The sequence below is a fragment of the Eublepharis macularius genome, chromosome 12, assembly GCF_028583425.1.
Source record: "Eublepharis macularius isolate TG4126 chromosome 12, MPM_Emac_v1.0, whole genome shotgun sequence".
NCBI lineage: Eukaryota > Metazoa > Chordata > Lepidosauria > Squamata > Eublepharidae > Eublepharis > Eublepharis macularius.
In genome coordinates, this window is record NC_072801.1 from 38,118,963 (window position 1) to 38,133,719 (window position 14,757).

At 42.4% G+C, this 14,757-nt stretch overlaps 1 protein-coding gene across 3 annotated transcripts in view; it reads left to right on the forward strand.

Annotated features, from left to right (window-relative positions):
• The window catches only part of WIPF2 (WAS/WASL interacting protein family member 2), a 34,971-nt gene extending 29,473 nt beyond the window's left edge, over nucleotides 1-5,498 (forward strand). For all 3 annotated transcript variants that reach the window (XM_054993305.1, XM_054993304.1, XM_054993306.1), the window contains one exon: nucleotides 165-5,498. In XM_054993305.1, coding sequence (XP_054849280.1) covers nucleotides 165-205 — 41 coding nt within the window. In that variant the 3' untranslated portion in view covers nucleotides 206-5,498. The remainder of the gene's footprint in view (nucleotides 1-164) is intronic.
• Nucleotides 5,499-14,757: the final 9,259 nt, after the last annotated feature.

Below are 14,757 nucleotides of genomic sequence, written 5' to 3' on the forward strand. Positions count from 1 at the left end.
GATTTTTAAAAATCTGTTTTTTCACTTGTTCAGTATTAAATTCAGTCTGCACCTCTCTCTTGTTGAGGATTATGTTCCCCTTTGAGGGCCTGGCCAAAGTCCCTGTGGAAAAATGGCCTCCTGTGCCCCACCCATAACATTAACAGTCATTGTTGTCTTTTCAGGGACTCGTGGGGCCCCGCCTCTGCCTCCCATTCCCAGGTGAAAAGCAGCAGCTGGGCATCGTTGCACGGTGCCAAAACAAATAGACCTGTTTTCCTCTCCTCAGCTTCTTCTCCTTCCTGTCCCAAGAAACCTGCATGACAATTACACTCCTGCTATTGATTTTGTTTTCCTTCCTTCACAACCGTTGCAAGAACCGGATGAATCCACCATCTCTCACCTCTGTCTATGCATTTCACACCTGGACTTTAAAAGGACATCTCTTCGTACCAACAGCTGGGTGAGATCTCTCCTCTGCAGATCTGAATTGGTTTCTTGCTTTCTCCGCTGCTCATGTCATGTAGGGAAAGTTCAGATCATGACCACTGAAGAATTAAGGGCACAAAGGAGCATTTCCCAGAAAAGCATGCCAAACAGGACAGTTTTGGAACTGCGGGCCTGCTTACGACAGTGGCTTCTGTCTTTGTTTTTTGCCTGCTGTGGGGAAAGGGAAATGGCTGTGAATTGGGTGAAAGGGGAGTTCCAGGTTTTTTTAAAAAAGAGGTTCAACATAAAGAACTGAATTATCTAAATCTGTTGGATGCAGACACTACATAACTTACTAACTTGTTAAACTATATAACTTGAAGTAAGGAGGACAGAAAATGAGTATCAACAGCATGCTGCTAGAGCAAGGCCTGCATAGTGGAAGAACACAACTGTCTCCTTTGCCAAGGCAGTAAGAGAAATTCAGGGTCCACTGCATAGCTGTATTTTGGGGTTCTGCCTTGTCATGCAAATTTGAGAGCCCTCCTCTCTAACGATCCCATGGAGTGTGAGAGAGGTCAAAATGCCACATGTGAACAGAACATTGGTGGCTGCCCCCTGCAACATGTCCAGTTTATTAATAAATACTGGGATGAGAGCCACCCTTGAAAGCAGCAGTGGGGAAATGGCAGCAGCAAGCTGATTGCCAGGGTACAGTAGGATTGAAAGTGACACCTGAGTACTGCAGCAGTGCCAGGGCACAGTGGACTTTAGGCCTCAAATCTTTGAAAGGGGGGCTCTCTTATTGGCTTCCTCAGGAGATCCTGTCCTGCGGTTCCAACAAATGGTGGCATAGTCCTGTTGTGGCCCCTTTGTTCTGCTGGTAAGTCGAATGGGATAGACCTACCTGTATCTTTAACACACAGCCCAAATCTACACTCTTCTGCTATGCTCCCCTTTGTGCTGAAGGTGGACAGGTATGACTGAGGTGAATGTCTATGAGGCATTGAAAGTTGATCAAATTAAGAAGTCTTCTGCTCTAGTTATTAGCAGTTCACTGCCTTTGTGACACCCCAATTAAGATCTGATTTTTTTAATTGCTTAAAATGCTTAAATGATCACATTAGCTACTTTAATCCAAAGTAATTCACGTTACTAGGTGATAAACCATTCTGATTAAGTAATTCTTAAGGTGCATTGTGGTGGGAAACAGAGATCCTGTTGTATGCTTTGTCAGTTGTGTACAATTGACGGTGTGTGGTTGGTGATTCTTGCGCCAGATTTGGGTGAGGAGGAGATAAAGTGGTGTGCCACTAGATGGAGACCTGATAACACTACCTTGCTGTTTGAGATCAGAGTGGTGTTGTGTCCCCACTTATCTTTTCCTAGTAATAGAGGGAAAGTTGTGTACACACTTGTCAATGCAATAATTTGCAGTACTGATAACAGGCCTTTTGGGAACATTATGCTACGCTTGCCCCCAAGTCTCTGTGCGTGTACAGCCTGCTGGGAAAATCACTACTAGACTGTCTCGCCCCCATTCGGGGCCACAGTACCATAAATCTAGGCTTGGAGGAGAATTCTTCCCCTCCTTCCTATGATGCGGTTGTTCAAACTCTCTGCAGACAGTTACACAACACCAAACCTAGCTTGCTTGTTGGTGGGTATTTTTTGCCTTACACACTACTTCGTCATGTGACTGGTACCAGATTTATTATTATAATTATTGTGTATATTTACTCTGAAATAACTTGGGGGTTCGGGAAATGTGTTATAATCATAAATATTGATCTATTTTGTATGTTGTAAAAAGTTTGTAATATAGGATCAAGGTGGGCTTCCTGGCTGTATACTACAAAAGTTCTCACCTTCTACTTATCTTTTTTTCCTTCCTACGATGATGGAAATTGTGTCTGCATTTATGTTTAACAACTAGGCAGCCCCTCATGTTGAGGGCCAGTGCTTGGTTTGAGGAATTTCTTTTTTTGTTTTTTCTTCTGGAGGAAAATTAAAATCTTGCCCAGCATAGCTGCCTGGGACAAGAAGTTGAATGCACTGCATTTGGGGATGGTATGTTTTTGATTAATTTTTTTAAGTCATGTTCCCTGTAATTTTAGCTTCCTGTAAATGATTCCTTTGGGAAGCAGCTGTGAAGGGGGATTCCTAAGCTTGAAACAGCAGTGTAATTAAAACTTAATAAAAGAGGCACGTGTGTGTGACTTGCATGTTCTGGGCCAAAGCACTGCTTTGCTTTTCCCTTCTTTCTCCTTGTTTTCTGCTGGCACATTGGTTCAACGTTTGGGGGAGGCCTGTTTTGCCTTTTCTTACTGACCTGAGAAGTTGGGATTTCATATTGAAGTGGGTGGTAGTAGCCTTTCCCCTAAAGCACAGGGCAGATTCATATGGCATTTGGGAAAAAAATCATCACAGTTGCCCTATCACAAAATTAAAAATCTCAATTTGTTCTCTCAGCCTCTGGTCCATAGAGGATTCTACTAAACTGTATCTGAATTTGTATGGAAAGCTGTTCCCTGACATGACAGGAGATTCAGGCTGCTCTCCTCATTCAGCAGAATCAAGTGTTTTTCCTAGACTTTGCCACAGCAGAGGAGGAAGGAATGCATGTTTGAATACTAACGTATCATTAAAAAAATAAATCTCCTTGCACATACAAAACTGTTGGTGAGAAGGTTCTGCTGAGCATTTTTCTGACTTGCTATGTTTGGAGGCATAAACATGATTGTGCATGTACATCCTAAAAGCGGTACAGTCCAGTAAAAAAATTTTCTGCTGAATGTATGAACCTCTTTAAATGGAGGCTAACAAAAGGATCGATTTGATTTAATTTCTGTAGCTGTGACAAGTGTATATTTTGGGGGAAGGGAACCTGCTATTGAGAAAATGCAAGGAGAGAATTTCCAGGCTACAAATTGAAAGTGTTGTTTGCCTGATTTCCTAATACAGTTGCGCTAACTGATCGGGATCCAAGTAGAGCAATGCCTCAAGGTGAGAGAGGGTATGCAGCATAACAACACGCTAGGGCCGTCTGCAACATATTTTGGATATAAACTCTTGAGAGACTGCAATCACTTAATTACCCTGGAAGAACACTTCTGAAGTAACAAGTCTGCAGAATTCAGCACCTGGAATATGCCTGCTTAAAAAAATAGAAACAGAGGCTTCTAACTGTTGTGGTTATAAAGAAATTTCTGGAAATATGTGGGGCAGTGCCTAGTAAAATCAGAGGTGCCAGAAGAGTGAAATAAGATTTCTGAGGGTCCAGAAGGATGGTTTTTTGTTGTCCTGCAGTGTTCTCTGCACCTTAACAGAAGCCCGGTAGCACCTTAAAGCCTAACAATATTTATTCTAGTATGAGCTTTTGTGAGACAGAGCTCACTTCGTCAGATACAGTCAATCCCCTTTGTATCCAAAGAAGTGAGCTCTGTATCGCAAAAGCTCATGCTGGAATAATATTAATCTTTAAGGTGCCACTTAGACTACTGTTTGTTTTGATACAGTAGCCTAACACAGGTACACTCCTGAATTTTGCACCTTGCCATGACTAGCAGAAGCAATTACGGAAAGTGAAAATAATGCATATTTGCTGCAGATTTTCTCCATAGGCAAAATTTAAATACGGGTTGCAGAAGTAAGTGTTTCTTGAGGTGACATTTAGGTTATCTTGGCTCAGTTCTCTTTATCATGGATCTGTCCTGCTCTAAAGTCTTCTGTTTTCAGCTAGAGTCAGAAACTGTACTAGAATACCAGGCAAAAAGTTGTTGCACAACTTGGGGAAGGGTGTGAAGGTGTCCATGATTGAATAGCAAGTTGACTCCAAGCTTCGCTCACTGTGCCTTAAGCTCCCAGTGGGTTTTTGGATGTCTGTCTCAGATTTAGCATCTGCAAAGCATACATGCATTTTGTATCTTTTGTATTAATGCATTTTTTTAAAAAAAAATTAACTGGAGAAACACTACTGAGAGAATTTCTGTGGTTTTAGAAACCAGAATTTGGGGTTTCTTGCACTGTTCCAGAATTTCAAGTCTGTCCTTAAGATAAGCAATTGTATGTACACTTCATATTCTGCCTGTCTTTTGTAAGGATTTGGGGATGGGGGGGAACCCTTTGGTCAAGATTGTTCTAGTTTTCTTGCTGTGGACATAAAAGTATCCCATTTGTGTTTTTTAAATGCCATTTTAATGGGTTGGAGAATTTTATACAGTTCTGTTACCCTCCCCCACCTTGTTACAAGATATGGAACCGGGGCATTATCTCCAAGAAATATTCTTGATGTGATCTTTGGAGAAGTTATTCTTTGTCATTTCCTCTCCCCCACCCAGTCTTTAGTAAATCCATAAACTGTGTGATGGATTATTTTGCTGAATTCTTTTTGGTATTCTTATATTTATAGTATACATGCTTGTTGGCTGAAAAAAACCCAAACACTAAACACACACCTCTCTCTGAAGTTTTCCCCCAAGGGGATCTCTGAAGAACACGACCAGCCAGTTTCCTCCAAGGCTCATTTGCAGAATGCTCTGCTGAAGGCGTGAGTGGAGAGGATGGCTGCATGCTCTTCACTCACTAGGCTTCTGCTAGAGGGCTTCAGCTTGGAGTTGGTGAGTTGCGAAACCACACAGCGAGGTTTCCAATGCAGTGTAAGCTTTGTAAAATGTACAGCATCGAGTAGAAGGTGGTGGGCTTCCCTGGCAATCTCTTCTCTCTTCCTCCGTATCATTAAATCAAATCCTTAAGTTTAATCAGAATCCCATTTTTTTAAAAAAGCTACTAATTCTCAATGTTTCTCTGTGTAGAGATGAGGGTTTTTTTAAATGTGAGAAGTGATACTATCTGCTGGTGAAGGCTTTTAAAAAGAGAGGTGTGCTGGAGAGGAGAAAGAATGGGCTTCATTCTTACCTCCTTCCTACAAGTGGCATACAGTGCCTCCTTCCCTTTGACTGTTTCACTAACTTGCACGACACTGTACCTGACCCACAGTACGTGGTGCTGTCTCTACTAAAACTGTAATTCCATCTGCTCGTGCAGAATTGAGTCTGTGTCCATGATCTAATAAATTAATCAAGTACCAAGCAGTGTTTGTATAATTTATTTAATTAATGTGTGCCTTGCAGATAGACAATGGACAGAGCCTGGCTATCTGATTTTATCATTTATTTGCAGAATGGACAAATGTTTAAGACTTTTTTTTAAGGGGGAGGAGAATAGAAATAATACAAAAACACTGTTTAACAAGTTTCAACAAACTCAAAAGGAGAAAAATCATGGTTAAACTTATTAAACTTATTGCATAGCGGTAAATTTAATCAGCCCTTAAATCTTGATTTATACTTCTACTTAAGTATGTTGTTTTTAGACATGAGGACTACTTTCTACATTCTCATATTCCAATGTTTTTTATGATGGGTGGACTACAGATTTCCAAGAAGATATTATAGTTCTCTGAGGCAGATGCAAAGCAAATAAAGCCCATTGGTCCAGGAAAGGCAGCAGAGTCGGGAGCTAGTATCCCAGTTTGAAAGCAAGGTCCCTGAATACATCCTTGGAAGTGCTGCCACCATTCTCCCCAACCAAATCCTAGCACAGAGTTGGGGAAAACAAGTCTCCAGCTTCACTGGATGTTTCCTGAGAGTCAGCTTTTCTGAATCTCTACTGGTCTGCACACTGGTTCATGTTGAAGCCAAAGATCAAAGAAACGCCATGCAGTTATGAAGAATATTTTGTTTATTGCAAATGAGCATAAAGGTGTATAAAAGGATAGATAAAACAAAGATCCAACTGAAACCTAATGCTATACACACCAGGCAGTTCTCCTGCCATTCTAAGCCATTATGGAAACTTGTAAGTGTAACACAACTTTCTTAGCATCAAAGTTTCAAGTCAAGTTGTAATCCAAGGGCAAGAAGGAACCCATAACTGAGAAAGTCAGAAAGGGCCTCAAAGAAGTCTCCAGAAGACATTAGATACCTCCTCAATGCAATTGATTATTCAAGGAGAAAAAACTGAATTTGTTTCTAGATGCTGAAAAAGTGTTTGACAATGTTTCTTATGAGCATTGCAAAGAATGAATTGTGGGACTGAGTTCTTTAATTTGATTCAAAATATTTACACCAACCAGCAAGCTGCAATTTTAATAAATGGTTAATTTACGGAAAAAAATTGAGGTCCCCAGTAGACATGGGCATGAACTAAAGAAAAAAAATGAACCACATGATTCGTGGTTTGTCGCGTTCCACGAACCACAAACTTCCATGAACTTTCTCTGGTTCACGAATCGGTTCGTGGTTTGACGTTTCAAATGCCTGGCGCCGGCCGCTGAAGCTGATGCAGGATGTTTGAAACTGACAGCCCCCTTCTCCTGTTGCCCAGAAGCGGCAGAAGGCTGTCAGTTTCAAAACACCCCATGCTGGCTTCATCTGATGGGGCGAAGCCAGCGCTGGGCATTTGAAAGTTGCAGCCTTCCCCTGTTGCTTGCAACCGGCAGGGGAAGGCTGTCAGTTTCAAAACACCCCGTGCCGGCTTCATCCTATCGGGTGAAACCGACGCGGGGCATTTGAAACAGACAGCTCCCTTCTCCTGCCACTTGTGGGCGGCGGGAGAACGGGGCTCTCTCACTTTCACACACCCCGTGCTGCTGCGAATCGGCTGAACCCAGCATGGGGTATGTGAAACAGCTCCCTTTTCCTGCCGCTTGCGGGTGGCAGGAGAACGGAGCTGTCAGTTTCACACACCCCGTGTGGAAATTAATGGATCGGCAACGCCAGCCTGTCTGGCTTCACCTACCGCTCATGAACCAGGCAAAAAAGTTGTGAGAGTTTGTGGAAAACACGGCCCCACGAACCGCATTCATGCATTTTTTTAATTCGTATTACGATTCGTGCCAACCTCTAGTCCCCAGGCAGAGTAACAAGCAAAACTTGATTGTTTCAATCTATTCCCAGCAACTTGAGATTTCACTAAACAATCAGTGCCCTGCAATACCATGTGAGGTTAGTGCTCTATCAAGCCCACAAAGCAGTACTGTGAGCTGGTACCATCTTCTCTTGAAAACTGCAGCTGGGTCATATAAGCTTAACTGGTTGGAATGTTTGGCCTTCTCTCTAACCTTGGATGCTTTAGCAACCGTACCTATGCATCAAAACAAGCTGTGGACTCACTCTCACAATGGCATCCCAAGCAGGCCTATTTCTTTCCAGCAGGTACACAATGTATTTAATATAATAAAGCAGTTGCATCATTGAATGATAAATTATGTCCTGTTAATTCTAAAATATACAAAAAGATTTGGAACAATTCTGAAAAACATAAATTTGTCTGACTTGGGTGACATCTCCAACACAAGTTCTGATATTCTGGGTATATATAATTTAATAGGGTGTCAATTACTAACAGTCCATAGTTTCTGCAAAGTTTTCTCTGAAGTCAGCTGAAATAAGTGTTTGATAGACATGTGTCCATAACCATTCCCAAAGATCCTTTGGTAATTTCAAAGATAACATTTGTTCTCATTAGCACTGGACTGTTTCTGTAACGCATCTGACGAAGAGGACTTGATTCTCGAAAGCTTATGCTACAATAAAATTGGTTAGTCTTAAAGGTGCTACTGGACTCTTTTTGATTTTGCTACTACAGACTAACATGGCTAACTCCTCTGGATCTATGACTTATTCAATTAGTGTGTGTGTCTGACAGAGAAAATGGGCAGAGCCTGGTTATGCAGCTTATTATCATATGTTTGCAGAAGGTGTGTTTGAGAATTTTACGCTTCTGTGATTAAACATGGAACTGCTGATGTTCGAAGACTAGGTGATGGGTGGTTGTTCAAAACAGAAAAGCTTCTGCATGTTCTTGGTAGAAGTGAAAGTCATGCAATGAACCAGAGTGGACTCAGCCTACAAAAAAAGGAAGTACATCTCCCAGTGCATAGTTGACTGAATATTTGTTGTCACACAGCTGAGGATCAAGACGGCTAGAAATACATATATTAAGGGGGAAGGAGCTACCATCAGCTATTTAACTGAGGCAGTATATCACAAAATAGCTGGTCTTAAGGTCAAAAAGGGGTGGTGAGCTGTTCATTTAGGTAAGCCCCGCTTTTCACCCCACTGGAGACACAAAGTAACTTAAAACATTCTGTGTTCCATTTTATCCTTACAACAAGCCTATGAGGTAGATAAGGCTGAGAATTACTGGCCTGAGGTTGTCCTGCAAGCTTCCATGGCCAAGTGGGAATTTGAATCTGGGTCTCCCAGATCCTAGTCTAATGCAATAACCTCTACACTCTCTGCCTTCATGTCTGATTATGAGTTTCCTTGCTGTTTTGAAAAGTATGCTGGATTTTATAGATTTTTGCTAGGGTCTCTTAGCCCAAGGTAGATGCAAATACGGCAGACCCCCAATTCACATGATATGTAGCTTGAAAGTTTCATCTGGCCCTCTGCATGCTGCGGCTTATAAAATTTCAAGCTGGGTCTCTATAGCATTGCTCAGGGAGGGGTGTAGATTGTCTCATGTTTGGGGTGTCAGTGATGTGATACTCTACTCTTGCCTGGTTATATATTCCAGCTGGGCCTAAATTGGGAGTACTGCCCCCTTGGGGATTGTGGCCACCTATTCCATCTGGGAGGGGGGGGAGTCGTGCTATCATGTTGCAGTTGACTTGTGGCAACCCCATAGTGTTTTCAAAGCAAGAGACATTCAGAGGTGGTTTGCCATTGCCTGCCTCTGAGTAGCTACCCTATACTTCCTGGATGCTCTCCCATCCAAATACTGCTTAGGTTCTGAGATCTGACAAACCTGGGCCATCCAGGTCAGCTCATTCAACCTACTGAGTTAGACTAGTATGCTACCAAAGTTCTAGTTTCAGGTGGGTAGTCGTTTTGGTCTGCAGTAGAAGAGCAAGATTTGGGTCCAGTAGAATCTTAAAGACCAACTAGATTTCCAGGGAATTTGCTTTTTTAATTTTGTGTCACAGCTGCATGCATATCAAGGGGATGGGAGAAGTCTGCATCCAGTCTTGCGCTAGCTGAAGTTGCCTTCAAATACTGAGATGGGCCTTGGCTACAACCTGCAGTGTATGTTGTGTGTGAAATCTTTCCCTGGGATCCAGGAACAGCCACCAGCAGAAAGTGATGGAAGAGAGGTACGATAAGTTGGTATACTGCAACATTTTTAAGCAATTCGTTGTGACCTTGAGGGTTGAACTGCACCTAGCAGAAGATCTTTTGGATTCTTCTTTAAGGCAACTGTGGTTTGCAAACAGTTACAGCAGCAGCACTTACTGGTCACCCTCTCCTCCAGTATTATTGCTGCAATTGCCTCTAAATAGTCTTAAATATTGCTAAGTACATAACACTACATGTATAAGCAAAACAAAAAAGCAAAAGCCATGTACCGTCTTTCAGTAAGACCAACCAAAATTAAACCTCCATAAGTTTTGGATTTCTCTTGATGTTGGATGCTAGGGGGGTGGAGGTATCTTAAGGTCTTTTCCTTGGAGCCCTATGGCCTGAGCTTTATTCACCCAAGCCAGCCTGGAGAACACCCAAGCTTGCACACTGTATTGTGTTATTTTGGTTGGTCTTAAAACCGACCTCCTTTTCTGTCTACTATATAAATAAAATAAATTCTATGCATTATATACTGTAAGTATAATTATACAATTATGTCCGAGAACCATCAAATTGTCAACGAGTGGAACGTCTAACTTTGCCAAGCTATCCCTCACCTTAATTATTTAAAATACTTATAAATCCACCTTTCTCCTGGTAATTTTATGCCCAAGGTGGTTAACAGAATTAAAACCATTATTAAAAGCTGACTTGGTTGCTATAGCAAGGCCAGAAGATTTTTAGAAAGACGCTGGTGAAAAACTCGCACAGAAGCTGACAGAGCTTGCTACAGAACACACTGGAGGATCTAAGTGGCAAAAAAACATTATTTCTCAGCAACCATTGCGTTGGCTAGTTGTTCTCAACCGTCCCAATTGTTCAGGATATCCAGACACTTTCTAACCCCTAAATCTGAACCTTTACAGTCCCAAGAACAGACTATTAGCTGCGAGGCCTTTGCTAAGTTTTTTGCAGATATAGCATGAATACGCTCTGATCTAGATGCTAGCTGCAATGCAAACGAGATAGGAGAAATCTCCCATCCATCTGGCGTACACCATCTGACCTACATTTGGACTGCTTTGAACCAATTACAATGACAGACCTTAACAGGATCCTGGCATCTATGAATGCCACTACTTGTGCGCTTGATTCTTGTCCATCTTGGCTGTTAAAATCAAGTAAAGATCATATAAGTGAACCACTGAGATCTTTTGTAAATCAGTCACTAACTCAAGGCTCCTTCCCCCGGCCACTCAAACAGGCAGTTATCCATCCACTAATTAAAAAACCATCCCTAGACAAAACTGATGTGGCCAATTATTGCCCAGTCTCTAATCTGCCCTTTCTGGGAAAAGTGATTGAGAGAGCAGTAGTTGACCAACTCTAGATCATCTTGGAAAACTCTAGCACTCTAGACCCTTTCCAGTCTGGATTCAGACCAGGGCATGGGACAGAGACAGCACTAGTAGTGTTAATAGATGATCTCCATTTGAATATAGACAAGGGCCATGCCTCCTTAATGCTCCTCCTGGATCTGTCTGCAGCCTTTGACACAGTAGACCATGCCATCCTGTTGAGGCGTTTAGAAACACAAGTGAGCATCAAAGGATGTGCCCTGGACTGGTTTAAATCATTTCTCATGGAACGGAATCAAAGGGCTGCCGTTGGAGATCAGCTGTCTCCAGAATGGGAACTACCTTGTGGGGTTCTGCACAGCACAATCTTATCTCCCATATTATTCAACCTCTACATAAAACCTTTAGGTGGACTCATTTGCAGCTATGGAGTGGGATGGCATCAATATGCAGATAACACCCAGCTCTATATCTTGCTATCCAGGTCCCCACAGGACGCAGTAGAAATCTTAGATTGCTGCCTGACAGCCATAGTGAAATGGCTGAAAAATAACAAATTAAAATTGAACCCAATAAAAACTGAAGTGATGCTTGTTGGGAAGTAAGAGATCTTGAAAGACATTGTACTCCTCATTTTCGATAGAGTTCGTCTGACCCTTGCAGACTCAGTTAAGAGCCATGGGGTTATACTGGCTCCAGCGCGACTACTAGAAAAACAAGTTAAGGCAGCTGCAAAAAAATGCTTACTACAATCTCACTCTAGCCTGGAAGATGGCTTCTTACCTTGACACGGCTGATCTAGCCACCTCGATCTATGCTATGGTAACATCAAAACTTGACTATTGTAATGCACTATATATTGGTCTCCCATCTAAGTTAACTAGGAGGCTCCAATTGGTACAAAATGCTGCAGCTCAACTATTAGTAGGAACAAGCAGGGGCATGAACATCACTTCCATCCTACAGTCACTCCATTGGCTACCTATCTGTTGCCATTCTCAATTCAAGGTATTGGTTATTACATACAAAGCTCTTCATGGCCGTGGCCCAGCATACCTATGGGGCCGCCTCCCTCCCTATGTCCCTCCACGGCAGCTTTGCTCATTCAAACAGGGTCTCTTGCAGGTGCTAGCCTGCACATGGGTGAAATCGACAGCAGCCTGTACACGGGCTTTCTCTGTGGTGGCCCCTACCCTGTGGAACCACCTGTCTGAGGAGGTCAGGAGAGCGCCCACTCTCCTGGCTTTCTGCAGACAATGCAAAACCAAATTGTTTTAAAAGGCTTTTTACTCAGATAGGAGGGAAGTATTGTAGGGAGGGGGTCTCAGATACTTCACTAATGAGTTAGGGACCATAGACTTCACTACTATGTTGCCTTGCATATTATCTGTTGCTTTGAATATGTACTCCTATATACTACCTGTGCTTCATGTTACCTAATGTCAGTCCTAGAAGTGATTATGTTCTGTCTCAGCAATTCTTCAACTCTGTATTGCTAATGCTGTTTCTGTAAAATCCTATGCCACTGTTTATGGAAATGTCTTTGACACTGTATGGAAATGTCCTTGATACTGACTGTACTAATCTCACACTATGTAATCTGCCTTGAGTTTCAGTGAGAAAGGCAGACTATAAATTACATTCCCTCTTCTAGGAGAAAAGAGTCTGATAGCTTAAATACTTACAGGGCTTTATTTCAGCATAAGCCTTCACGAAATATTAATTCCAGATGTTAGTCAGTAGCAGCAAAACAAAATAAGGAGTCCAGTGGCACTTTAGTCCTGCAATGAGTAAAAAATCCACAATCTTTTGTAACCTTCTCTCCTCCAACACAAAGTCTTTGGATTTCTTACTTCTTAGGGCTGTTAACTATGTAGGCAATAGTTAATTATTTTAGCATAACTAGTCTTGACAATGGTGTTTTTCCTGATTAGATTTGAATCTAATCAGTTACATTTCCATCTGTATCTTGCCCATGCCCTTGAGTCATCACTATTACATTACATCCTAAGAAACGGGCTTTAGTTTACAGGAGTGTATGCTGGAATAAAACTGTTAGCTTTAAACAAGAGTCTTAGGACACTTTCAAAAAGAGTCCAGTAGCACCTTTAAGACTAACCAATTTTATTATAGCATAAGCTTTCGAGAATCAAGTTCTCTTCGTCAGATGCCTGATCAAAACTGGGCAGATACAGAAGAGGAGGGGGAAAGAGAGGGAAGGAGGGGAGCATAAATCACAAGAAGGCAGAATGCAATTAGCATAGAGGCAATCAAAACATTCCTTTGCTTGGAAATGTAAACATTTCCTTTTGGTGTGCAGTCAGTTTGTAGCAGTGAAGGTATCCAATTCCTATGTAGTATAAGCCTTCGGTAACCACAGCTCTCCCTGCCAGTTGCATCTGACAAAGAGAACTGTGGTCCCCGAAAGCTCACACCAGGCGTCACTGGGCTCCCCCAGATCACGCCTCTGTAAAGAGAATCTGTTACCTGTGGTAATGTGATAACCATTCATAGTCTCTATTCAGTCCCCGCTTGACAGAGTCAAATTTGCATATGAATTCCAATTCAGCAGCCTCCCGTTGGATTTTGTTTTTGAAAGGTTTGTTGAACCACAGCGACCTTTAAGTCTTTGGTGGAATGTCCTGGTAGATTGAAATGTTCTCCCACTGGTTTTTGGACGTTTCCATTTCTAATGTCAGATTTGTGTCCATTTATGATTGTAAGTGAGAAGTCGTTTAAGATTGGGGGGCTGTCTGTAGGCAAGGAAAGGTCTTCCACCCAGGGCTTCTGAGAGAGAGGTATCATTTTCCAGGATGGGTTGTAGCTCACTGATGATACGTTGGATGGGTTTGAGCTGGGAGCTATAGGTGACAACCAGTGGTGTTCTGTTGTTAGTTATGCTGTTAATTTGTTTCTTCACTTCATTTGGTGGGTACTGTAGTCCCAAAAATGCTTGTTGTAAATCTCTTAAGTGTGAGTCTCGGTCGAGAGCATTGGAGCAGATACGGTTGTAACGTAAGGCTTGGCTGTAGACAATAGACCGAGTGGTATGTTTAGGGTGGAAGCTGGAGGCATGTAGATATGAGTATCGGTCTGTTGGTTTCCGGTATAAGGTGGTATTTATTCATCCATTATGTAGTTGTACAGTGGTGTCCAGGAAGTGTACCTGTTGTGTAGAGTGGTCCAGGCTTAAGTTGATAGTAGGGTGAAAGTTATTGAAGTCCTGATGAAATCTCTCAAGGGCTTCCAAATGAAGTGAAGAAACAAATTAACAGGGCCAGACTAGTACCCAGAAACAGTCTGCTCCAGGACAAACCTAAAGGAACTAACAACAGAACACCACTGGTTGTCACCTATAGCTCCCAGCTCAAACCCATCCAACGTATCATCAGTGAGCTACAACCCATCCTGGAAAATGATACCTCTCTCTCAGAAGCCCTGGGTGGAAGACCTTTCCTTGCCTACCGACAGCCCCCCAATCTTAAACGACTTCTCACTTACAATCATGAATCGGCCAGCAGAGTCACCAGCACAGGTACCAAGCCCTGCAACAGACCCAGATGCCAGCTCTGCCCCTATATCTACCCAGGGAATACAATTACAGGACCCAATGGCATCAACTACACTGTCTCTGGCTCTTACAGCTGCTCATCCTCCAATCTGATATATGCCCTCATGTGCCAACAATGTCCCTCTGCTCTGTACATTGGACAAACCAGCCAACCTCTACGCAAAAGAATAAATGGACACAAATCTGACATTAGAAATGGAAACGTCCAGAAACCAGTGGGAGAACACTTCAATCTACCAGGACATTCCACCAAAGACTTAAAGGTCGCTGTGGTTCAACAGAAACCTTTCAA